General features: G+C 36.2%; 2 protein-coding genes across 4 annotated transcripts in view; one reads left to right on the top strand and one right to left on the bottom strand.

The window, feature by feature from the left end:
• Positions 1-237: 237 nt before the first annotated feature.
• Positions 238-19,670, bottom strand: LOC110447326. 3 transcript variants are annotated; one of them, XM_021492935.1, is made up of 12 exons: positions 19,628-19,670; positions 17,371-17,967; positions 16,376-16,834; positions 15,875-15,965; positions 10,755-10,781; positions 9,403-9,488; positions 8,770-8,893; positions 6,767-6,889; positions 6,107-6,237; positions 4,393-4,469; positions 2,477-2,604; positions 238-1,941 (listed from the first exon to the last, which is right to left on the bottom strand). In XM_021492935.1, exons 1-12 carry the CDS (start codon positions 19,637-19,639, stop codon positions 1,787-1,789), a joined length of 2,010 nt encoding a protein of 669 aa, XP_021348610.1. In that variant the 5' UTR covers positions 19,640-19,670; the 3' UTR covers positions 238-1,786. The 3 variants fall into 3 exon arrangements, with proteins under 3 accessions (XP_021348610.1, XP_021348612.1, XP_021348611.1); XM_021492937.1 differs by having other exon boundaries at positions 16,484-16,834; XM_021492936.1 differs by having other exon boundaries at positions 17,371-17,964; positions 19,628-19,648.
• Positions 19,671-19,699: 29 nt separating this feature from the next.
• LOC110447325 overlaps positions 19,700-27,954 on the top strand; it is a 13,109-nt gene continuing 4,854 nt past the window's right edge. Inside the window, exons 1-4 of the mRNA XM_021492933.1 lie at positions 19,700-19,858; positions 24,030-24,274; positions 25,097-25,180; positions 26,370-26,496. Coding sequence (XP_021348608.1) covers positions 19,750-19,858; positions 24,030-24,274; positions 25,097-25,180; positions 26,370-26,496 — 565 coding nt within the window. The 5' untranslated portion in view covers positions 19,700-19,749. The remainder of the gene's footprint in view (positions 19,859-24,029; positions 24,275-25,096; positions 25,181-26,369; positions 26,497-27,954) is intronic.

Genomic DNA, 27,954 nt, shown 5'->3' with positions numbered 1-27,954 from the left:
TTCTAACAGCAAAACCAGCTTTTGATGAAACAAACACAGAAGAACTTTGTTAAAACCCTGAACATCCAACATATACCAGACACTTTCATTGATCAGTACAAACAATAATACCAAAATTTACAAAACAGTAAAAAGTTAATATCCCACATAATACAATTGGGAAGGAAATGGCTACAAAATAAATTACAAAATTACAGTAACATTAACTCATTCACCCCTGAAGACACATTTGAACTCATCCAGTTCAATGGTTGGAATAGTTCATTATGAAATTTCAGGGGTGAATGAGTTAAAACAATTAAATAAAAGCCCCACATTAGTTACACATATTTGGGATTCTATAGAAGTTAAACGTTATCTAATCATTGCATTCAATTTCAAGTCAACTTACGCTGTATGTGTCAAGTAAGCTACAAACATACTATCTAGTGAATGACATTTCAAGAGTGACAACTATTGTAGTGTATTATACTTGAATTCTCAATAAAAATACTTTACAGAGAGGTTTTTAATATCAAGTTTACTCTCCTCTTAATAAATGTCTACCACAAAGTGACTCTGAGAACATAACAAAATAAATAGCAACAGTAGCTTGGACGTAGAGTGACCATGACCATTTATTATCTCCTAACATCTATTTACAGATACATATGTATTACCAAAATAGGCACCCCTACTTCATCAATTACCACTTTGTATTTTTTCTGTGTAAGAAACCTTTTTATTAAAGAACGGTGCTAACTTACTGATGACACTTTATTTGTTACTTTAAGAATTGCCTGATAACAAAATCAACACAATTATATATACATAAATGTTGTATACAACATCATAAAGCACAGCCAGTGATGTGATTGTGTGTGAAGTTTTGATGACTGGTATGATATGTACACTGTCACCCTCATCAGTCAAATGAACAGTTGATTGATTGATTGATTGATTGATTGATAGGTTTTACGTCCGCTTCACTCCCGAGTAGTTCAGACCAGTGAAGGCCCTTTTTACCGAGTAGTTCAGACCAGTGAAGGCCCGCAGTTTTTGTATTGTATATAGTTAATTTTTGTCATGCAGACATCAATCTACTTTTTCATTTAACTCATTCACCCTTGAAGACACTTTTGAACTCTTCCAATTCAAAGGTTGGAATAGTTCATTATTAAATTTCAGGGGTTAATGACTTAAGGTAAAGGATACCACTGCACCTGTTATAAAGTTCTGATCTGAGCTTTTTTATAAATGTTAATTTTTCTCCTTCCTAACATGATGAAAGCAGCAAAAGTGAAGTTTTAAATGAAAGTAGAATGCACAGCTCCACCCCCGCCCCCTACCTCTGCAAGGGGCATAACTCTTCGTGCCACACAACCTTTTACAACCAGGCAAAAAAAGGTGATGGTATAGTGGTCGTTATTATGTATAGCATCCCATAGTCAAGGAAGCCAGCATACTACTGGCCGGGTATACCAAAACATAATAGAATGAGTTAACCAACCATTCTGTTAAAGCTAGTAATGACACGAGTCTATCTCCAAATTGAAGATCATTGATCTAATTCTCATATTCTGCTCCTCAAGATTTTTCAAACTTTTATCTTACTAATGAACACAATGAAATCCCTGTACAAGGTGATGAAGCCTCCCTCGCAATCGATTTCTTTATTTAATATAATTCTTTTTTTTTAGTATTATGCTCTGCTTGCTTACACACAGATCAACATATATTTCCTAGCAAGGGAGGATCCCTAGGTTTTTCCTGGAATGTAAAATTGTTTTTTTAGAACCGTTTCCATTCAGTATTGCCCCGCCTCCGTGTCACATACGCTCAGGAAGTTTTCCCCGCCGACATCCATATTGTCTAGATTCATGGAGCTTTTCTTGCGATTGATGTATTCTTCCATATCCTTTATCAAACGCTGTGGGTTTTTCTTAGCTTTCGACTCCAGTGCTGATAAAATGAAAAAAATAATATTATTGAATCAAAGCATATACTCTTATAGTACTGAATCAAAGCATATACTCTAATAGAAATCATTTAACCAACATATTGGTTATTCATGTTTATGAATTATGATGAACAATTTCAAACTGAAATCATTATTCAATAATTTCAATTTATTCTTCAATAAATTTTATTTATTCACAATAGCTACAGGATCATATCTGAGTTTAAATTTCATGTGAGATTGATGAAAAGAACCTAGAATTGTTTATTTTAGCAAGGCTCTATCGAGAAGAAAACTCTAAAAGGGGAATACTGTCAAATCATGAATTTTCGTGGGACATTATATTTCGTTTATTTCGAGGATAACAAAAATCCACGAAATCCCCACAAAAACATAAATTTGGTATGATATAGATAGGGGAAAATCAGAAATCAGTGCAATATAATGTCCATGAAACAGGCTAGTATATGAAAACCACGAAATTTTATCCCCACGAAATTAAATGATTCTACAGTAATGAGTTTGTTATCAACCCACTTTTGATAACATATCCAGAATCGGTGATTGTCTTTCCCTGAGATTTCCATGTCTGGTACAGCTCCAGATATAGAGCAGTGTAGAGGTCATTGACCACTCCTAACACCTCTTGCCTTTTATTGCATTCCCTGGAAAAAAACCAAATCATTTTTAATCAAATAATGTGTTTTTTTCAGTTCTCAAAGCTTCACCAACTATTTTAATAGCCGTATGATACATTAAGGTAACAAATATAAATGAAGAAATTCATTAGAATTGTTAGAATTGTTAAAATCAACTCAATTTAACATTTGTGGAAACTTTATAGCACTTTATCCCAGGTAGCTACTAGGTGCATATCATGACCCTTGATGATCCAGTCCTAAAAAGCCGTTCAAAGAACAATATTACTGCAGAGCGTAACAATATACACCCCATCCCATGTCATTGTGACATACTTAAAATCCTTTTGATGCATTATTATATCTAAATGTATGGAAATATGGAAATCTAAAAAGGAGAAACAACATTTGTTCTGTAATACTCATTAGAGTTGAGAGCTGTTTCTGGAATGTGGCGAAAGAAGAAAACATACTGTACAGCTGTACCAATTTAAGCTGAAGGAATATATATTTCCTATATTCTTTATGACTTTAAAAAAAATGATTTTCACAGGAATTATCTCCCTTTGTATATATTTCAGACCATGAAAATAGAAATAGAAATTGCCCCCTTTTGCCAATATTCAATTCATTTTTCATCATTTTGACCCAAAAATGTTTCCATGTTCATTAATTACTGGCACATTTCACTATTAGACAAAGTGTAAATATTGACCAAGTCTCATCAGAATTCTGTAATATTTGAATAAGTTAGTGTGTGTAAATCGTCGACAAATCAGATATCAGTATGCTTATAAATTATGTTCAGGTTTTGCTTACCTTTAAGTTTAGCCTTTGTCATTGTATGATATGAATACTGTACTGACTAAGTTTCATCAGAATATGGTCATATTGTATTTGTCAAAGTTTTGTGCAGAAACCGCCGTCATTCAATCAGAGCACCATATGCTAATTAATTATGCACAAATTTCGATCACATTCAAACTGAGCCTAATTGTTTGTATAATGTACATGCATACCAAGTTTCATCAAAATCTGACAATATTTAAGCAAGTGTTCTTGCAGAAACTCAAGTTTGGAAATTGACCAATCAGAGCACAGTTTGCTATTTGATTATGCACAGAATTTGCTCAAGTTCGAACTTAGCCTTAGTCTTTGTTTAGTGTACATGCATACCAACTTTCATCAAGACGAAACAAAGTTTGGAGGGACGGACGCTCTCAATACCATAACATGTCACGTCAAATTTTTGACAGGCATATAAAAAGTTGATGGACAGATGATAAGCTCACAGGCACATGTATTAGGCCAGCCTTGAAATTCCTGTCTATCCACAGGGGCACGTTACAAATGTCTGAAATACACACATATGCTATACTGATATGGGTCACAACACACATAAATGTTTATGTGTGTTGTGACCCATATCAGTATAGCATATGTGTGTATTTCAGACATTTGTAACGTGCCCCTGTGGTCTATCCAAGATGGCAGATATTGCAAATCAATTATCTTTTTGGAAAAAAATGTTATTTGTAAAAGTTACATAAATTTTTACAGTGAATGATTTTGAATGTTTTTAGCAATATGCAAATGTGGCTTGGACGGTTTAAACGACTTCCAAAGTAAGCCAGCCTATAAAATAAGCTGTGCATGTCTTTAAGTATTAATGGCTTTGAAAATAAGAAGGCCTTGATTATAGGCCAGTTTTGATATGTACATTGAATTCAAAAATTTCACATTTATTATGGCAAAAACTAACTGTTAGAAAACTTTATTCTAGAGCCTAAATATATACACGTAGGGCATACATACTTGTTGAGACAGTCTTCCCGGAGTGCCTGTAGAACTATCCTCGACATGTTGATCCCCATCACACAGAACGGGAAATTCTAAAAAAAAAAAAAACCACAGACAAAATTATGTACCTAGTTTTTTAAACAAAGAGTAGTCAATATTATTACATGGATAATACAACATCTGAAATAAAATAAAAAAAATAATAGGGTGTTTCCTTAACCTCATATGAAATGAAAACGATTTTTTTCCCTGATTGGTATGCATTATCATATAACCATGATTAATTGAAGGAGAAAATTCACAATAAATCATGTTTTAATGATTAAACAACATAATAAGTCAACACATCTTTAACAAACAAACAATAACACAAGGATTAAAGAACAAAACCCAGGACCCTCCAAACTCTAGATGGAAACTTTAGATGGATGCTCTACCAATTGAGCTACTTGGTTGGCATCTAATGACCCAGTCCAGTTCCTCTAAATTTCTCCCTCTTTTTTTCTAAGTCTTTGCCCCCAAAGACAACCCTATTTACAACCCAGGTTCGAGTATCACCTTGTCAAGCATTCAACCACTACGTGAAACAAGTGTTGGTCACAGGCCCCACGTTTGGCACCAAAGGTAACAGGAGCTGAAAAATAAAACGGCCAGACCAGGGTTTGAACCCGGGACCCTCCAAACTCAAGATGATAGCTCTATCAATTGAGCTTCCTGGTCACCAACAATCGACCCAGTCCGGTTGTGCTACAGTAAACCCACTGATCATGTCACCAATCCTGTGTGCTGATCATGTCACCAATCATGTGTGCTGATCATGTCACCAATCCTGTGTGCTGATCATGTCACCAATCCTATGTGCTGATCATGTCATCAATCTTGTGTGCTGATCATGTCACCAATCCTGTGTGATGATCATGTCATCAATCCTGTGTGCTGATCATGTCAACAATCCTGTGTGCTGATCATGTCAACAATCCTGTGTGCTGACCATGTCAACAATCCTGTGTGCTGATCATGTCATCAATCTTGTGTGCTGATCATGTCACCAATCCTGTGTGATGATCATGTCATCAATCCTGTGTGCTGATCATGTCACCAATCCTGTGTGCTGATCATGTCACCAATCATGTGTGCTGATCATGTCAACAATCCTGTGTGCTGACGATGTCAACAATCCTGTGTGCTGATCATGTCTACAATCCTGTGTGCTGACCATGTCAACAATCCTGTGTGCTGATCATGTCATCAATCATGTGTGCTGATCATGCATAAAGCCAGCAATGATCCGATCTGATTTTGACGTTACAATTCAGATGTCATTTTACTTTCCTCCAGTCAAGGGGACTAGATGCAAAGTTGGTCAATGAATGTCATGGCACAGAATATTACATTTTTTGAGATTATTTATGCATTTTATCTAACAGGTTTCAAGGAAATACAAATATAGCATCAACTGTCAACCAGAATATGTTGGTCATACTGTCATCTTGGGTCAAAGTGGAAACAATTCTTCTGACATAATGGTGATAATAAAGACACAACACAATAGACTGTACATGCAACTTCCACTGTGAAGGAACCAAAACCAACGTTTTGTTAATAAGTAGTTTTTACACTGGAGGACAAATAACTCACTGTGTGGAAATCTTCTACAATCTACAGTAATAGTAATACTAAAAGTATCAGATCATATCTACAAGTAAATTAAACAACGTATTCCTCTTACTTGAGTAGGATGAAGAGCAAGTTTATAGATGTCTCGAGCAAAAGACTGTCGTTTCGGGTTCCTTAGTAAATGCACAAGGTTCAGTAATCCAAGCACGCCTGTTCCACGAAGGTCAGTTGATGGGTCGTTACCTAAAACATAAATACAGTCACAGATATAGAGGAGGTTCAGTAACCCAACTGCACATTACACGTAACCAAGTACTTCCTTAGTAGTAGGATAATAAACTTTAATTATCAAAATACCAGATGACATGCCTGGTGGCCATCTTGTTTTCTTATAAGTCTTGATCTGCTGATACCATGATGGCTACCTGGTGGCACTCTTCTCCCCCCCCCCCCCCCCCCCCCCTCAATCAATCTGGAAATGAAACATGCATAAGAAAGGACCAAGGGGAACCTACATATAAAATTTGAGAAAGATCTGTAATGTACATGTATTTCTTCAGAAAGTGTGATAACAAGTTTGAAGTGTCCAAATACCAAATAGCTACCGGCAGCCATCTTATTTTTTCCAATCAAGCTTAAAACATATAACTACAGTCTAACGGGAATCTTCCTATGGGAAAGACTCTCAATGTTCTGTCAGTGATACAAATACTGAAGTGACTTTGAATAAGAACTTGTACCTAGGATGATACTAAAAACTGAAATTACTTACCTTGAAATCCTATTTCTTCCCAGTGTGGCCCAAACCTGCCACAATCGAAGCGTGAGCCGGTAAGACATCTATAGATCGTTTGAAGGGCCCGAGTGTGGACGATGGTATTGTTATTCAGTGGGGCTACAATGTATTCATGACCATGAGTGAACAAAATAATCAGTACATTCCGTTTTATGTCAACCGTCAGAAGAAAACCTTATATCATGATAAAGACACATGATAATTTTCCGACACCTTTTTAGTTTTTTAGAAAGAAAATACTGATATGTATTCAACTGATCTCTATTTTTCAAAATCTAACTTGCATCATTATCGGTTCAATTCGCATTTATGTGTCCTGTGAGTTCCTACCGGTGAATTGCATCATGCGACCTTGACTCTTTGTAGTACACAAAACCGGCGACCTTCGGGACTTTCCCCATGTCGTTTTGGCCCATTCAAATTGCCAAGATTGAATGTTTCAGCATAATTTTACCCAAGAACAGCATTCTTGGTCCCAAAGTACCAATAACGATGCAATTTGTGAGGATATTTTCCCAATCATTGCATTAATCAATTCACAACGTAACATCGAAAAGACCAGAAAGTTAGGACTACTGTACAAGTTTATCTTTAACTTACAATTTTTTGTAACAGTAGAAAAGACAATGCAATCGGGAGCTATTACACAAAACTTGAGCAGTTTATTGCTGCGAGCATATTTCAACATATTTCTGAAAGTCCCCAAACAATTAATTTATGATAATCGGACTCAGGACTGGTTTTGGACTGTTCTTGTGTATAGTACACACCCCTTTCTTGATATTATCATTTTCCACTAAAAACAATGCGCACTATACAAGAATATTTAGTAATTGTAAAATGTTTAGACAGCAAAATGATGAAAAATAAAATAATATAACAATTAAGAACAACAATAAGAATTAAACATAATGCAACAACTGCTCTTTGACATTTGACTCCTACAACCACAATTAACAAACAAATGTAGCAATGCTTTACCCTACACTTCTAAAACAACAAAATGTGACACTGCCCTTTGACCTTTTACTTCAAGAATAACCTTGACAAATCATCAAAGGTGGCACTGTCCTTTAACCCTTGACCCCTAGATTTTGAGGAAACAATAACCTCCACCTTTGTATAAATGTTTCCTGTACCACATGTGGCACTCAGCAGGATGTGTTCTATCAAATGTAAGAAAGTATGATGGTCAACAAAAGGAAACAGAGTCTTTAATCATCACAGTAGATGCTGAAATCGTATTAGGTTATAATGACTGCAGTAAACATTTGAAACTTGAACTCTCACTGGAAGAAAATACTGCTAATTAATTTATTGGAAAATATCGCTTAATGTAAAGGTTCTATTAAAAGGAATATGATATTAGAAATTATCACATAATGTTCTGTGTTATCCAGTGAATATACCCATGTCATATTTTTTTGCATATTAACCTATGTAATATGACCTATAAGCCCTGTGATTAGTTGTAAGTTTCAATTGTTTCAATTATGACATCACGCCTAGGACAAGTACATGACGTCATAGACTTACGCACTGAAGTCAAAATGGCGGCTTTTAACATTTCAAGGTTACATTGAAATTGTCGTTTTACACGAATAAATGCCCCAAATCTTGATTATGTGATAAAAAGAATCTTAAACTTGTTTTCATTTCATATGAAATTCGTCACGAATTTTTCAATTTAGCTCGGCAGAGGCTCGCTAAATTGAAAAATTCTAATACTTAACTTGTGTCATAAATCTCATATGAAATGGAAACTCATGTAAGATCCTATATATGTGACTTAAAAAAGAAATATCAACAAACATAACATTACCCCTAGGTAACAGAAATATCAAATTTAAAGTTAATTTATAACATTATAAATGTTCTATTAAAGTAACATTATATTAAAAGGTACGTATTACATTAACAGGAATATCATACTTACAGTTAACTAACATTACCCTTTAAGTGGAAAACTTCATACTTACTTGCAGCTACACAGAAGACGAATTCCTTTTCCTTAAGAAGATTTCTATTTAGTTTTGGCGGTCCAAATAAAATGTGTTTCAGAGCTGAAAACCCACGTCTGTTGACAGTTTGGCGGATGTTTTGCTGAAAAATACGACAAAATGAAAATAAAGAAATATTTGACCCATAGAATTGTTCTTACAGTAAATTGGCTCATGTTAATAATGAGGCCAGGAACAGCTGGGAGTAGAAAAGGAAAGAAATGTCCAAGGACCAGAGATACTCATCTCGTCATATGGACAGTGATTTAGCAACAGGTCTTTCTTAGGTTTTAAATAGATCTTTGTCAAGTGGGACTTATACTAAGGTCTTCTTTATACAGAATTTAAGATTACACACTATATATTTTACACACAGACAATTTACATAGACCTGTTTTATTTTACACCAATTACAACATGTATTGGATTGGTGATAGTTAATACTGAAAACAAAAATTACATGTCTTGCCATTGAAAATGATCAAATTTTGAAATGATCGATAAAAAATAATAATTTCTGCATACATTTTAAAGACATGGATTTAAAATATGGCTTAAATTAACAAAGCTAAGTCAGTTCTTTGACAAACTACCCTGCTAGTGACTACTTACCATTGCACTAGAGTAGTCCATGGGTCGAAGTGTCTCCTCTAGTTCCGTGTAAGACATGAGGGGGGTCATCTTAACTCCTCCTGGTCCTGTAAGTTTATAACATTTAAGGGTTTACGACAATTTTCTTCTGCCTCTCTTTGTATGGAAGATAAGCATGTCCAATATGGAATACATGTACCCCACATGGGTGCGCTCAGTGACCTGTACTATTATATGTTTTCACTAAAATAAGGCCGCAGTTTTTGTTATGAGGTCACAATTGAAAACACTTCAAAATGTCGTTTGACTGACTGTGGCAATCTTGCTGTTGGCACCCGACACAACCTCCAGAAAATAGGGTTTGTTGTACAAGCTTACACTGAAGGTCTTACTTAGACCTTTAAAATTTGAGTTATATCTACGGTCTACCATCATTTTCTTCTATTTTCAAGTAAGGGTGAAACAGTATATCCACAGTACACATGTAGCTCAAGTGTGATATTTTGACTTCGGTTCGGTTTAGCCACTATTGAAAACATCAGTTTCTTAATGCAAATAGTGGCTAGATAATAATAATAGTTCGAGATTCTTATACACCGCTTTATCACAACCTAGTTCGTAGGTCGTCTCAAAGTGGTTCACAAATTATTATCCGTGGTTATAGGGCCTTTGCAACCAGCCAACATATTTCTCAACTTCCTGGGGAGCATACAGCCGGTGCTACCATTTTGGCACTCACGGCTAGCATTCAACAATTCTAGCACTACCCAACCACGTACTCATTTACAGATGAATAGACTGGAACAAGTGGAGTAAAGTATCTTGCTCAAAGATACAACACAGTGTCGTGCCGTGACTCAAACCCACAACCCTTCGGTCACGAGCCCGGCGTCCTACCACTTGACTACCGTGCCTCCTATATATAGTCACAAAGTAAAATACAAGGTTTAGTACTAATATTTTTTAATGATGATTTCCTAATTACATCTCCATCACTTTTTCATTAAGCGTCTGTATCACTCCGATTAATTAAGCACATCAGAATATTTTGAGCAGGAGTTTGAGAACATTGTGGGTATACAATTCCAGTTGCTCAGCATCCGGGGCTGCACTAGCACGGTTAATGTCAGGTCTGGTGGAATTTTTCAATATTTACTATGAACACTATATATAAATATAATATTATATTAACACTCCAATGGATGCTTATCAAACCATTTTTTTCTGGTCTTGACAAATAATATTCAAATGAAATTCAAAGTGATATGTGTGTGCATGTTCTCACTTTTAAAAGCATAATCACATTTTTTATTGGGTTAAACTTTAAAATATCAAAATGTGCATGAAAATCAAAAGAAAGAAAAAAAACATACCTTTAGTGAGGTTTGGATCTGTGAAACCTGGAAAATGAAAGTATTCATCAAATCGTTTGAAAATAATCAATGAAGACTAAAGGCTCTATACTGTAAAAATCATTTTTTGGATGACAATATTAAGAAATGAAAAACCTCAAGGAACAATATCACTTCATACCTGGTAATTTATTAAATATCAGAAATTGTTTACTCTAGACTTCTCCATGGAAACACCAGTGTCCAGATGTTACCTTATCTGACCACTGGTCACCAACACCTGTATACCTACACCGAGGTATAATCTTTGCCAGTGGAAAAAATAGACTAATACTAGGTTCCCACTGTCGTGCGATCTGTTGAGAACGCCACAATTGGCCATTCGTAGCTGATCATGGAATCTCTCTGAAATTTCAGGTTTGGATACGATGTGATGCGAGTCGATATGTTCCGATACGATTTGTTGCACTTGGATGCTATCTGATCACGATTTTGTCAATTTCAGGTGTCACGATCTGTCACGGTCTGATCTCCCATTCAGATCTGATCACATACATTTCGATAGGATTGTTTCAATAACATCCACGATTGGGTCTTGATCTTTTTTATTGATGTTTTGAAATGAGCATCTATGGAGTAAAGGGTTATATATGTGACATGTCAAATAAATATAAATAAATAAATATTCATGCAGACAAATAGGTTAATGACTTTCGTTTAATCTAATTTTTTATTTTCTATTTCTTTAATTTTTTGTTATAATAACATATTGTTCTATTGAGAGGAAGTGAACAAAGGCTCTAAAAATTACTAGCAAAGGCAGGTTACAAAGATGAATAAGACGCATTAAAGCTTGCCCAGTATATATACGGGCACGAGAACTTGTAACAGATCGTGAGCATCCATGTAAAAACATATCTACTCCCATTTACTCGTATCTGCTTGTGAGTCATTTGTGTCAGGTCTTGAGCAAAGGGCCCTGACAGAGGGTAACAGATCGTGGGAGATCGCAACACATCTCAAAAAATCCTGATTGACAATTGATCGTGTTGATTGTAGAAAAAATTTGAATCGTTTCTACGATTAAGACGATTGCTACGACTGACCTCGAGATCTGATAAGATCTGATAGGATCACTACAATTAGTCCACGATTTCAATCGTGCTGCGAATCGTCGAAATCTAAACAAAAACCCTTTGGGCTTCCTTCACTCGCATATCATTTAATGATGTTGGCAAATAAATCTCACATCTTTTACATTCAAAGTGGGTCAACGTAAAATTTATTTAAACAAACTTTAAACTAAGCAAGTTACCCTTAACAGGCTGAATACCCTACATCTTATGTTGATTTTATTGGAAGGTGTGAACTTTTACAATACTAAAGCAACCTTCAAAATGAATTAAAGTGAATTTGAACAAACATGGCAGCCCTAGCATGGTAGCCCCTAGCATGGTAGCCCTAGCATGGTAGCCCAAATTAAACATGGTAGCCCTAGCATGGTAGCCCTAGCATGGTAATGGTAGCCCTAGCATGGTAGCCCAAACATGGAAGCCCTAGCATGGTAGCCCTAGCATGGTAGCCTTAGCATGGTAGCCCTAGCATGGTAGCCCAAACATGGTAGCCATAGCCTGGTAGCCCTAGCATGGTAATGGTAGCCCTAGCATGGTAGCCTTAGCATGGTAGCCCTAGCATGGTAGCCCTAGCATGCTAGACGTCAATTACCATCACCAACGGCATCCTGTGGGTTAACCTACCCCACCCCTACATGCCAAATGTCATGACTTTAGGTCACTATATATCCCTGTGGCATTGAATGTGGGTCAAGGTCATCCACTTGAATACATTTGACAGCCTTCCACCCAAGACTGCTACATGCTAAATATCATAACCCAGGCCTCTTGGTTATTGAGAAGTAGCTGATGGAAAGTTTTAACACATTTGACACTTGTGACCTCTAAATTCAGTCAATGCCATTCACCTGAAGCCCTTTTCCCAAACTGTGTAGCACTCCATGCCTGAAAGCTACAGGCCAAACATCATTACTGTAGACCTCTCCATTCTTAAGAAGAAGTTGCTTGAGCATTTAACCAATTATACGTTGAATGTTAGCAATGGTACTCTACAAACTTTGTTACTAAAGGCAAAATATCATGACTTGAGGTCTTTTTGTTTAGGGGATAGTGCGTTGTTTTGAGTGGCTATACTGGCGATTAGAACATGAAATTTGGGATTGAACTCGAGACCGATAGGTCGAGAGTTTAAACCAAATTTCATGTTCAAATGCCAGTATAGACACGAAAAACAACGTACTATCCCCATTCTAACCCACCTTAACAAATATACTACGCTAATATGTTTAGAAACTTGTATTTCCTTGTCAAAAGTACGTAGTAAAGTACTTTGTGACCTGAACTGACGACGTGTCATTCTGCAGCGGACTGACCAATCGGAAAGAAGCTTTCAAAAGTTGGTCATTTGGCCCCGCCCATACTGTATGTTCTTGAACGTCCTGTTACCAAAGTTTATACAACAAATTTGGATTAATATTGACCAAGTTCTTACATTTCCATGTCAGTATGCATACCAATCTGTGCTTATCGACAACTTCGGTGATTATTTGTATAGAATTGTGAAGAGTTTTGTGCAAATGCATACGACACATGTGAAATGTTTCATTTGATTTCGGATCTAAATAGATGCCTTCACACCGATGGAATGAATGTTTCAGTAATAAATGGAGGTAAGAACAAGGAATGTGTACTTTTTGCTTTTTACTTTTTAATTCATTCAACAAATGCATTTCATCGGTCGTTTCTGTTCTGTTGCCTACTATCCTTATCGGCTGGATTTCGCTAAGAGGCGAGCTTGACGCCATATTGTTTTGGTTAGAAACGGGGTGTGGCTGAAGTGCGATGGGATGAGCTTAACACGATTGATCATCATTCGATCGCAGATTAGAACATGGTCCGTATCCAATCAAAACATGCGTTGCAAACGAATCGTGTTAGAATCTTCAGTAAAATATGTTTGAGTGCTTTATGATGCAAATATTGCATGATGTGTTACAAAACACCTTCTAGTGATCCCATTCATTTTTTTCTTTTCAAATGTTTTAGAACCTGTATAAAGAGTGCTACATAAAATCAAAACCATTGAGCTGCTGACGTATTAAAAGAGACAATTATAGGTGTCCAAAGGAGGTCAGCTACTTTTTACTTCACAAATATGTCCAGAGGTTAATGAGAAGAAAAATTTGTTTAAAGAAAAAAACTTTACAGACCGTGAGACATACAGATAGCAAGGGATCATGAAACCTCACTACTAGCTATGCTACCTAAACAATTTGACTCCATACAGATACCTAATGCTGCAATATGACATAAGCTGACTTATCCTTCTCGCAGATAGTTAAAAATATCAATAATTTTGCAGCAATTTATTACCAGTATTTAAATATCTTGTAAGTAATATTAGGCCTATAAATACATCAAAATAAAACCTATGAGCATCTTTGTGGAAGTGTCAAAAAGATAAACAACCATGCATTAAATTTTAATACTATGCTTAAATTATAACAGTGTGTGGAAAATGTTAAAATGAAAAGATTTCTACTAAATACAAAATGTACTAATAACAAGAGATCATAGAGGGATCTTGGCACCCACCATTGTACTATCTTCATTAGTTCTTTGTCAGTTTGATCTTTTCTCTTCTTTCCTCTAATTTGTTTGATCGAGTCATGTTAACAGTTAATGCACCTTGAGGTAACTTTTGATCTAAACTTAATACTGATGTGTAAGAAAGCCAACCTTCAAAGTGAGTTTGTCATTTCACATATTTACTAGTACAGTACTTAATGTGAAAGAAATAGAATCGATCATTGCAATATGAGAAAGATCTGTTTAGTTCTTCCTTTAGCCATTTTGTTTTTATGATCAGTCTCAAAATACAAAATGCACAACTAGGGATCAAGGGGAACCTACATATCAAATTTGAGAAATATCCCTCATGCCTAAATAATTTTGGGAAGAAATATTTCCACAGCATTTAACACAATGCTTCAGCACATTTAAATATAACATATAACATGACAATGTTTGTAATATGTAAAACAGAATAAAAGATTACATCTTTAATTCTTCAACCCTAGTTAAAACCTGACATGATCCACTCAATTCAGGTCTTCCAAAAAAGAAATACACTAAATTTGCACCTCGGCAGTATTGATATAGAAATTCTAAATTACGGACAGTTCGATTCAAATCGAAGTAATGACAACTGAAAAATGTACTGCCCCCCCAGTTAATGTGGAAAGGACTATAATTTCTTTTATTCATTAATTTTTCGACAGTCGCCCAAACTATTTTTGTTGGACCAGTGACTACCTCAATTTTGACAACTTTTGGTCTCTCGAGCAAGACTTTAACTGCCATTGGCGAGCAGGCGACCGTCCATTTCAGGCACTGCTGCACAACAAGGGAACAAGGGGAACCTACATCTAAAATTTGAGAAAGATCCCTCTGGTACTTCTCGAGAAATAGCGAAAACAATCTTTCACTATCAAATTCCAAGATGGCTGCCTGTCAGCCATGTTGTTTATCCAATCAGTCTCAAAAGTTGCACTGCACAGCTAAGGACCAAGGGGAACCTACATATAAAATTTGAGGAAGATCTCTCTGGTAATTTTTGAGAAATACCGATAACAAACTTTCACTATCAAAATCCAAGATGGCTGCCTGTCGGCCATGTTGTTTATCCGATCAGTCTCAAAAGTTGCCCTGCACAGCTAAGGACCAAGGGGAACCTACATATAAAATTTGAGAAAGATCCCTCTGTTACTTCTTGAGAAATACTGATAAGAAGAATTGTTTAAGGACAGTTGACGGCGGACGACGGACCACGGACGCATGGTGATTTGAATTACCCACCATCAGATGATGGTGGGCTAAAAATACTGTATTAGAGATCTAAAATGCAGTGATTTGGAGAGTGAATGCAGGTATACGTACTACATTGTATTTGAAATACATTTGTATCTAAAATTCTTTAAAATCTGCTGAATTGCTATTTAGCTTTATTTGTAATATATATAAACCAATGACGTCATACAATTCATCATTCCTTTTTATACAATTTACCTGCTTCAATGGTTTGAACATTGTCCCATTCATTCTGAGCATGTGAATGAGCGAAGTGACCCATTTGCTGTGAAGGATCTGCTTCATTATGCTGTAAAACAAATCAATTTGTTAGGTTTTCTTTGAAAGTGCAAAATTGGATTTTATCAACTTAGCAAAACTGATATATGTCACACTGTGACGCTGTGACAGACATCAACAGCCGATATATGTCACAATATAAGTATTGACCATACAGAACAGTACTTTCTATTCCCTAAATTTATAGCTGACTTCCAAATGTGCTATGTGGCTTCCTATATCTGTATTGTTGACTTACTCATTTTTGAGTTCCTTTTATGTTAATACTAAAATCATATGAAAATTAATAAAAAAGGATGTATATGATGACCCATGGAATAAGAAGAAAATTCAGAAAAAATATACTGCAGTGGGAGTGAAAGCCCTTCCTTACCACTGTAAAAATATTTCTATAAACTATAAAGTTGATAAATTACTAACTTTCTCCTCCTGGATGTCGTCTCTAGGTTCCACAGAAACATGTTCCTCCAATGGAGGCTTGGCTATCATTGTTATATTTGATGTGAGCGAAGCCTGTTTAAAACTGACCGGGTAGCTGCCCGAAGTGAAGTGCTCCTTATTGCCATCATCCACCTTGGTCTTGACCTCTGACCCCTGACCTGGATCTGATGGAGTGTCATGGACTACTGGGGCAGTTGTGGTGGATGTAAAGGGTGGAGTTAGTATCGTGGAGGGAGGAAGGGCCGTTGCCACAGTAGGAGGAGGGGGGGCCTGAGCTTTGGACATTTTATTGGGTGATGGAGGTTTATCTTTTGTATCAGATGATGATGCTTTGGCTGAAGGCGGTAAATCAAAGTCAAATTCTGATCCAGAGGAATCATCTTCATCTCTTTGCTGTTTCATTAAATCTACCAAAGAAATAGATTCTGCCTCGTCTACCTGTTTAAGACACAAACATTAAACATGTGATAATAATATTAAATTGATATTTAATTTCATATAAAAGTTCAAATAAAAACACCACTGACAGCAAAATATTTTTCATAAGATTCGGGCATCACAAATAATTATACAGTTACATGCCCTTGAATGTACAACAGACTTATTTACCTTACTTCTAGCAACTTTATTTTTCATTAACAAATTTCATTTTTCACCTGTATTCTTTAGTTGATTTTAGAAATTTGCAACAGTGGCAAAGATTTTCTACAAACAGACCAAGGAGACATTGACCTTGACAGCCTGAAACACAAAATTACAAATGGAGTGCTTTACTATCTGCGACACCATCCTTGTTGTGAGGGGAAAACCCTATTCATTAAATTTGGTAGCTTATACCACTTGTTAAGCTATTAACAAGTGTGCTACATTTGTACGTATACATGTACAATGTAGCACACACCATGAGTACAGTTCACATCTATGCACATTGTTAACTATTAATAATTACTTATTATGTATGTGGATTGACTTACTGGCTTTTCATCAATTTCAATACTGTCAACTGAAAGCATTTCATTTTCTCGTATCGCATCCAGGTTATCTAGTTTTAACTTAGGAACATGTATTTCTTCAGTTGAAAGAGGTTCACACATTACATCTTCAGATACTGCAGTGACTGCTTCAGTGTCAGGAACAACATCCGGTCTGGACACCATATTTGTGATATCCTTATCTTGAGGTATTATGTCCAAATTTGAAAAGTCTTGCACAGGTGGCATTTCTTCAGTGTCAATTTTAATGATATCTAGGTCAGAGGTCAACTGCAGTTCAATACCCTCCTCATTAGCCACGTTTTCACTCATGGAGTAGTTCCCCTGAGATTCATCTAAACCTCCAGTATCAGACACACCGTCTGCTTGAATTTCTGCCATAGAACTTAATAGTTTATTTTCTCCCTCGGACAACATAGGTATGTCTTGTGCATCAACCACTCCTGATTCGTCATGTTGTGACTCCATATCAAAATCAGCAGAGTTGTCAATTTTTAGTTCAAATTCAAACTGTTCATCACCATGGTCTTGTACCACAAGCCCTTCCAATACAGAACCGCCAATGGCATCTGGACTCTGCTATAAAAAAGATGAAACAAATCATGATAATGTAGAATAAGACATCATACAATTTTATATAAAAAGAAATAAGAAGCAATTTCTGCAATATCAAAGATTTCAGTCTAGGACACATCTTGATAAATTATCTTGGACTGAACCCATTTTTAAATGTTATATGAAGATGATACCCATATATGGATACACATTTTGTGTGCAATACATATACAAAGCCGTGATTGTTTTGAGTATGGCGCCCCCATCAGCAACAGTATAAAATAAACATTCAGGAAATTATAGCATATGTGCATCAAGTACAGAACACTTGAAATTCAGTCCCAAGGGATGTAGTGCAGCACTGATCACAGTGTCTTTCGATACTACCTGGGTAAACACATGTACAGCCTATGGGAGGTAGGCTGTACAAAATGAAATGACAACTTAAGTCTCAAATAAAAAATAGAAACCAGCACATTTCTTATTTCTCACTGAGAAATATCGGTTATATTATGTTATGAAAAATGTTAATTTTTGCATTATACAGTGTTTATTTGTTTATTCCAGGATTTTTTTGTCACTTCTTTTGGGGATTTTTAGAGCTGAAAAAAATTGTGTATTTAGTTTCGTTGGATGTCTAACAATTCACCCTCTTTTGTTTCATAACTCCCTGACCCTCCAACCATTTCACTCCAAAAATTCACGATGCCACTTGCCCCCATCCCTTTTGTTGAACGATCACCCCTCATACATATATTGCCCCTATTCCTATAACATAAGAGGCAGATGGTCGACCTTTTTTCTATCTGATATGATTTTGCCGTCTGCGACACGGGGCCTGTCAAAAATATCTGTAAAACCTCTAACATTGTTGGAGTAATATTGCCCCAAACATTCAGGGTCAGGTTTAATTAGGTTAAGGTTAAGGGTTTTAGCGTCATGTTAGGTTATTGTTATGGATACTGAATTTGCGGTGAACTAGTTTTGTTCGATATAGTTTTTGGGGCAAAATAAAGAAAAGTCCTGATGAATTTCGCCCGACTCTCAGGTGAATCATCTAAAATAGTAATAATATTTATTCAGGTAAAAGGCAAATAATACACTTCTATCACTTTTTGCATATTGGACATAATTTAAATATATATATATTATCACAGAAAGATTTCTTCTTAAATAAGTTATTTATGCCATAAGATTAGAAGTCAGTCAGTTGTTAAAACTGGATTGGATTAGATTAATTTAGGCCTTTACCCTGGATTCATGACAATGATAATAATAGTTTGAAGATTGTTTACCTATTTATATAGTAATATATACACTCCGACTGAGCTGTATTTGGAAAAAGTTCCGAGTCGGTGTTAATCTGATACAGGGTACATAGAAAATCTTTTATGAAGGACCGTTGGCATATAAATAGATGGTCGAAATGTGTATAACTTGCAGAACTTGTCCCTAATTATAATGTCATGTATATTTGGTCGTATTTTTAAATTGAAAACTCGGGTCTGTTTGTATTCCCCCCCGAAACCGATAAATTAAAAGACATACACGTTTCAAAGTAATACAACATGTATCTATATGCATATATGTATGTCTTATAAATCCATTGAGAAAATATATTATAAAACATCAAAACTTGTCGTGTGTTGGCTATTTTCATGTTTTTTCAAGACGCATAACTTACAAAGGCAGCCATTTTCAAACAAATCCCTGTCAGTCAGCGTCTTTTTGATGCTTTAGAAGATTTTGGATAAATTGCATTCTGATCCAAACGTTTAAAGGAATCGGATTTTATGAAAATCCAACATGGCACTGCATGCATGGGGACGTCTCTTGTCAGCTGCAAAAAGAATCTGCCACCAAGCTGTATATGCAGAATCTCATATCTCTGCGCTGCGGACAACTAGCTACACATGTAAGCTACACATCTCTGCTTTGTTCTTCACATAAAGCACGTGGATTCATGATAGATTATTTGGCAGTCTCAATATATATATAGAAAGGTCACGAAACGTCGAAAGCCGCCTACTGCGCGCGGTCCACTGTCCCACTATAATTAAGACTAAAATATATATTTGGGGTTTAACTAAATGACTTTCTTTTGGTTTTAAATTCACAAAAGTTCCAAGAAGATGACTTGTATTACGTAGGGAATACAAGTGTCCAATCTAAAGTGTTTGTAACAGGAAAGAGAATAGTGTGCTTCCACCGGGGATCGAACCCTCGATCTCTAGGTTCCTAGTCGGACGCTCTACCACTGAGCTAAAGGGAAATTCCCTCTGGCTCGAAGCTAGAAGGCGACCTTAATCATATGTACAATTGAACCCTGCCACATGTTCAATGACTTGAAACCACTGATTAAAGGGGTGCATTAAGGCTCAATACTCATTCCGATGATTCTTAATGTTCTACATCTACATCGTATGTCGCCGTATTCACACTTGACTATTACGCGACGGGTGTTGCAAGGTGCACACAAGCTATTGAAAGGATAGACAGTAGGAAGAGGTTGGATAGTTTAAAGGTATAGAAAGTAGAAATAAAGTGTCCAGCTACGCTTTCGCCTCTTCAACCCAGCCACTGTAACCGAAGAGGACTGGGTTGAAGAGGTGAAATGGGACCACCTGTTGTTGGACCCCTATGAACTAGAATAAGAGTGTTGATAGCCCCTGCTTGAAGGATATACCAAGTCGGAGCCTTTGCTACGCTGGCAGGTAGGCTGTTCCATACTGAAACTGTTCGTGGAAAGAATGGGTTTCTGTAGTATGATATGTGGATGAAGAGGGCTGGCAGATTTTCCTGGAGTGGGAGGATCTTGTATGTCCCTGGGCTGGGGTGAGGTACTGGCTGATTGGTATGTCCAAAAGGTTGTTGGAGATCTTGAACATTATTGTCAGCTGGGCTTTGGTCCGACAAGATTCTAGTGTTTCCCATTCCTGTTGGTCTAGTATGGAGGAGACACTGCTGGTGTTGTGATATCTGTTGGTGATATATCTGGCAGCTCTCCTCTGAACCATCTCCAGCTTGTGTGTCTGGTCCTTGGTGTACGGGTTCCAGACTGTGTAACAGTATACCCCGGGTTTAGTCACACACATGTTTTATAGGCCGTACCCTTTACCTCTTCATTGCTGATACATAGGTTACGTTGAAGGAAACAGAGCGTGCTGTTACCCTGCTTCTTTACAGTCTTGTCAATATGGTTGTTCCACGATAGGTTCTGAGATATGTGCACTCCGAGGTACTTCGTTACTGAATCTGTATCGGGTGTGTGGCCCTTCCAAGTACTCGTATGTTATTGGGGTTAATTCTCTTGCGTTGGACACGAAGGATACTGCACTTCTCTGGATGAAAGCTCATACCCCAGCATTTGTCCCAATCCTCAAGCTTGTTTAGGTCATCCTGGAGGGTTGGATAGTCCTTTTTAGAGTTGATTTCCCCGTATACCACACAGTCGTCTGCAATTAGTCTTGATTTAGATGACACTTGTAGTAGTAGGTTGTTGATGAAGATAAGGAAAAGAATAGGTCCAAGGACGCTTCCCTGGGGAACGCTGCTTATAACGGCTGCCGGCTCGGATGTTGCCCCATTAACTACTACGCGCTGTGTTTGACCTGTCAGGAAGGCTTCAATCCAGTTCAGGGTATCGATACCGTAGTGGAGAAGCTTTGTGAGCAGGTGACTGTGCAGTACACAGTCATATGCTTTACTGAAGTCTAGGACTGCAAGTTGGTGCTGACGCCTTCGGTCTAGTGATCTGACAAGCTCGTGGTCAGTGTAAGTAACTGAGATTTGCAGCTTCGTCGGTTTCTGGACCCGTGCTGGCAGTCGGTTTCTGGACCCGTGCTGGCAGTCGGTGAGGATAGTGTGTCATGTTGGCTGTTTTCACGACATCCGGAATACTACCACTGGATAGGCATTTCCTGTAGATGATGCACAGATAAGGTGCGCACTGCTCAGCCATCTCTCTAAGGATACCTGCAGGGATCATATCTGGTCCAGTTGCCTTCAGGGGATGAAGTTTCTTTAGCAAAGTAAGAATTCCTTCAGTGGTGATATCGGTATCTGGAATGGAAGGGGATGGTTCGCCCTCAGGTGTTGGGATGCTGGATTTGTCTTCTTTTGTGAAAACCGATTGATATTGTCTGTTGAGGATGGTTGCTTTGTTGATAGCTTCATTATGTAGCTTACCTTTGTCCTTCAAAGGAGCCACCCCACAGTTATCCTTTCTCAATGACCTGATGTAGCTCCAAACACGTTTTTGTTTTGGTGGTTGTTAGTCGTAGTCCAGATTGCCTTCTTCAATTTTCGATGAATTGCCAATACGATTGTCATTCTTTTTCTGCTTTTCGCTTCATTTATGTGACAAAGAAACAGCAAAGAGTTTGACTTGATGAGAGGTAATGTTTACACAATGCAATGTGTTTTACTGGGTCAGAGATAATGTTTACACAATGCAATGTATTTGACTGGGTCAGAGATAATGTTTACACAATACAATGTGTTTAACTGGGTCAGAGGTAATGTTTACACAATGCAATGTGTTTTACTGGGTCAGAGGTAATGTTTACACAATACAATGTATTTGACTGGGTCAGAGATAATGTTTACACAATGCAATGTGTTTGACTGCGTCAGAGATAATGTTTACATAATACAATGTATTTGACTGGGTCAGAGGTAATGTTTACACAATACAATGTATTTGACTGGGTCAGAGATAATGTTTACACAATGCAATGTGTTTGACTTGGTCAGAGATGATGTTTACACAATGCAATGTGTTTGACTGGGTCAGAGATAATGTTTACACAAAGCAATGTATTTGACTGGGTCAGAGATAATGTTTACACAATACAATGTGTTTGACTGGGTCAAAGGTAATGTTTACACATTGCAATGTGTTTGACTGGGTCAGAGGTAATGTTTACACAATACAATGTATTTAACTTGGTCAGAGATAATGTTTACACAATGCAATGTGTTTGACTGGGTCAGAGGTAATGTTAACACAATACAATGTGTTTGACTGGGTCAGAGGTAATGTTTACACAATGCAATGTGTTTGACTGGGTCAGAGGTAATGTTTACACAATGCAATGTGTTTGACTGGGTCATAGGTAATGTTTACACAATACAATGTATTTAACTTGGTCAGAGATAATGTTTACACAATGCAATGAGTTTGACTGGGTCAGAGGTAATGTTTACACAATGCAATGCGTTTGACTGGGTCAGAGGTAATGTTTACACAATACAATGTATTTGACTGGGTCGGAGATAATGTTTACACAAAGCAATGTGTTTGACTGGGTCAGAGGTAATGTTTTAACAATACAATGTGTTTGACTTGGTCAGAGATAATGTTTACACATGCTACAGTTCTGTATTTGCTCAAGTTTTACAACTTATGGCAATTACAGATAAAAGGACAAAGACACTCGCAAGGTCACACTCACACTAACTTGCACACATCATCATCGTCGTCGTCGTCAACATCATCATCATCATCAACATCATCATCATTTTTTTTTTTTATAGGTTTTCTTCTCAGTTAATAAAGACGATATATTTACAAAAATGATTTAAGACGTATGCCAAAATTAGATATGAAATACAGTCATTTTGAAGGGGCGTATTGGGGCACTTGAAAAAATAAAATTTGATATCTTTTTGTTTCATTACTTTAAGATGTTTCATGCCCTGAGTGTGGTATCAACAGAAAGGTAAAACCTTTTGCTAAAAATCAGACATGCCAGATTAATCCTGTTTAAAAGAAAAATTAACAAATGTTAGTGACACAATACCTTTAACCAAAATATAGGGGAAATTACATGGACATTTAACCAAAATATAAGGGAAATTACATGGACAAATCATAGGTATAAATTTAAGATTATAAGAGTACATTTCATGAATGTATGTGAGAAATATTTATGAGACTTTTAAACTCACGACTAATTTTGTAAAGAAATGTAAAAAATATATCGCAAAATGTATGATTTAGAGTAAGAGGATTTCTTGTAGACAAGTACAACTTACTTTTTCCAGTATGCATTACTAGAAAATTGTTGAATTCCTTGTCGTAGGTTACCAGCCAATCATCTTGCGGAAGTATTGTGATTCTGTTGATGGGTCTGAGACAGCACCAGAGTCAAATGCTGAGGAGTTGGGGGTGACACAGAAGGTAGCAGATGAGCGAGGACAGGGCCCAGTCCTCCCTTACAACCTCTCCAATCGACGCTTTAATCGTCGCAAAGCAATATTTTCTTCCAATAATGTTGAGAAATTACTTAAACAAATGGAAGAACAACAATCCTTTGAATACAATAGTGTGAGTACAACTTGTTTTATTTTCTCCTCTTGCTCCAGGATGTGCATTTTTTTTACAACTGTTATCCCAATCAGACACCAAAATAATGATTTGCAAAAAAGGTGATAACTTTGATCCAAGTGTTGTTAATTTGTTTTAAAACTTTCAGTTTAAACAAGACACCACCTAAACATTCAACAAGATTTACCAGTTTGGAAAAATGTAATATCAAAGTTTTACTTTATACACAAACAATGAACATATTAAATGAACGTATTAATACACACATACAATATGTATATGTGTGTAAGTAAAACTTTGATATAACCAGTGTTCTTTAAATATGTACTTTGTTTGTGTATAAATTTATTAAAGTAAAAGATTGATATTACCCTAGCTAGGTCAATGCTAAAGTCAAGTTCTATATTTTCATACTTTCCTGTCAGCAAAACTATTGCCCAACTTTTGTGTGAATTTTCTGTTTTCAGAGAGTGACTGTTGATAAAATATTTTCCAACACCTTTGAAAGGGTCATTATATAATAACCTTATTATTTTAATGGTGATTTAGAATTTAAAGTTATATTTGGATGTAAATTTATTCAATTTTATTAATATATAAAAGTATATGAAAAAATAAAAATTTAAAGAAAATCACGAAGGCTTCATTTCAACAGCATTAATTGAAAGATATAAATGGTTGTCTGAGAGTTGGCCGAATGTTTGGGAAAAAGTCTAGCAAGAAAACAACCCTCTCAAAGGACAGTTTGTATTGTCACGTTTGCTGGGAGTTGTGACACTGGTCATCCAATTTTCATGAATATTTTTCTTATTTTATTTTCAGCCTGTGAAGATAAAAGCTGACCCCTATAAACCAGAAAATCGAAAGTGTTTACTTTGTAAAACGAGCGTCCCAGTTGACTACAAGGTAAGAAGTTTAGCCAGACAAACGAAATCATATATTTCTGTATACATTGTTTCTCTTCCCCGTATCCAATGGTGTTCAGAATTTTTTTCCAAATTTAAGGAATGCTATGTGTTTTTTAAATTCTTCTTTCTATTTAGATTATTAGGTCACCTGAGACAAAGTGTCACTTGACCTATTAATCACCTTGTTGGTCATCGTTTGGTGTCTATATCCGTAATTAAGTAATATTTTCTCTTAAACTAGTGATCCAATTTCAATTAAGTTGTGCAGGAAGGTTCCATGGCCAAAGTTGAACCAAAAACAAACTCAGTTTAATATGTATGTGATTTTATGAAAAAAAAAAAGTCCATGGTGTCAGTTTCAAGAATAGCTGAGACAAACTTAATAATGGACTTTCTCTCAAAGGTCACTGATAACAATCAGTTTTGTAATAACAAAATTACAAATTTTCAAATTAATTATGGAATTATAATGATGTCAAGGTTTGGCCTATAAACACTGCAGCATCCCACCAGCCAAATGGAAAAGCTCAATACAAAGATTGTACTACTAATTCTCTTACAGCTTTTAGGGTTCGTAGCACTTAAGGAGATGTAGTGTAGACAACTAAACCAAAATTGTAAATTTAATAGATCACAACCCCCCCCCCCCCCCCCCCCCAGAATCCTGATTACAATGAGTTCCTAAAGTGTCCTATTAATTATTGTGAATATCACTAACTCTGGGTCCCCATTCCCCGGGGCACCTCCACCACCACCTAGTGGGAAGTAATTTAAATTTGATTGGAATTATCATCATGTGTAGTGTCAGTGATTGCAGTTTATTAGTATGAACATTAACTAACCCTAGGGCTTCATATATTGTACAGGAAATGCCTTTAAAAGGAACTTATTAATTTGGGAATATCATCACCCCTGCATCTCCCATTTCCATCTGTGCAGGGGTTAAGTTGTAAATTTAAATACCCAGTGGATATATAGATATAAAGAAATAACAGTTTTGGCTATATTATGCTTATTTTCAGTGATTTCAAACTTGATTGTTATAATTATAATTATGTCAAGGTTGGGCATATACAGATTTCAATATGTCTTGTAGGAAACATATCACTGAGACCGATTTTCTATGGTGTATAAATTCAATGACCATCTCCTGACCGTTAAAATACAATGATATATTTTGTTCACAGAATGTTCGCCTGTTGAGTCAGTTTGTGTCGCCCTACACTGGACGTATCTTCGGGAGGCACCAGACAGGCTTGTGTGTTTACATGCAAGGCAAAGTATCTACTGCCGTCATCCGAGCACAACATGCTGGTGAGTGCCCCCCCGGTCATGGTCAATTATTGAATTGCCCTTCCTTTCATTTATTTTCCAACCATATTGCTTTATTTGAGACTCAAGGTATTTAAAAATACTGATTTATTCCTAAACAAAAAAGTTGGATCTAAATGGCCATTTCCTGGTCAGAACAAATAAACACAATTTTTGTTTTAAGAAATACTTGTATTTTGTAGATTATTTGACTTTGAACATAAATTAAAACGTGTCTGGATACCTAACATTGGAAAACAGCAAGCTGTTATGTATTTATATAGCAGAAACCTGGAAAGGGATGGCCTATAGAAATATGACATAAAGATGGAAAGGAGGCCCTTACAGAGTAGAGACACTTACTGGCAAATATGTACCAAGGTTATGCAAAATTTTGTCTTTAATTTTTTTAATACATTTTTTCAACTACCGGTGTCATGTGAGATTTGTATCCCCCATGGGATAAGTACCCGGATACCAAAACTGGCCATAGGATAAGTATCCGGTTACAATATTTGGCCATAGGATAAGTATCCGGATACAATAAATGGCCATAGGAAAAGTATCCCCCCCATAGGAATTGTACCCCCCCTCAATTTTATTATGATATCAATGGGAAAATTGGAGAAAAAAGTTAATTTGATCATTTGCCTCAGAAACTTAAATTTTTGTAAACATGCAATGAATCAATATCTTATTTAATAATTGATTGATCTTATTCTATACAATACAAAATGATGGATTTATAAAACTGTTGAAATTATTTGAACTGTCGATTAAACCTGGCAAGGTCACTGAAGCAGTAATTATTGACAGTATTAAGGTCTATCCTCTGATTACCTGGGGCAGGGGAAAACTGTTAGCTGGGTGGAGAATCTGCCCTGGTAATGGCAGGGAGTTGTTTTGATCATTAGCACCTATTACCTGTACACACAGGTAGATATAGGGATGGGGAAAAGGTATAGGTCATTAGGGTAATTCTTACAAAGAAGCTGGAAGAAGCAACATGTTTTTTTCCAAATGTTAAAAGTACTCTTTTTATTCTATATACATGTGTATGTACGGCTAATTAATTATAAGATATTGTATATATATATAGATCTCGCTCAATTTATTATCCAATTATCAAAAAAAAAAATTCACTTGTATATTTCTCATTTAGAAAACAGATAGGTAATAGTAACATATATATCATTAGGAATTTTTTTTATTCAAATTCATATCTGTTTCAAATCAAATTATTAACATTGATTCCTTCAATCATGATATTTGTCAAATAATGAATAAAGAATATGTACAAGTATATTTGAATAGCAGTAGACGATTGCCTTTGAAAATATCAGTCAAAGACACAATTGTTTCAAGAAAAATTGCGTAGATACCATTAGTGTTATAGTCCCATTCAATTAATTATATTATGCAATTATTCATACTGGAGTCCTCGAAATATGCAATTAAATG

The sequence above is a fragment of the Mizuhopecten yessoensis genome, unplaced genomic scaffold (assembly GCF_002113885.1).
Source record: "Mizuhopecten yessoensis strain PY_sf001 unplaced genomic scaffold, ASM211388v2 scaffold3311, whole genome shotgun sequence".
NCBI classification, from domain to species: Eukaryota; Metazoa; Mollusca; class Bivalvia; order Pectinida; family Pectinidae; genus Mizuhopecten; species Mizuhopecten yessoensis.
This window is presented reverse-complemented; position numbering and strand designations above follow the sequence as displayed.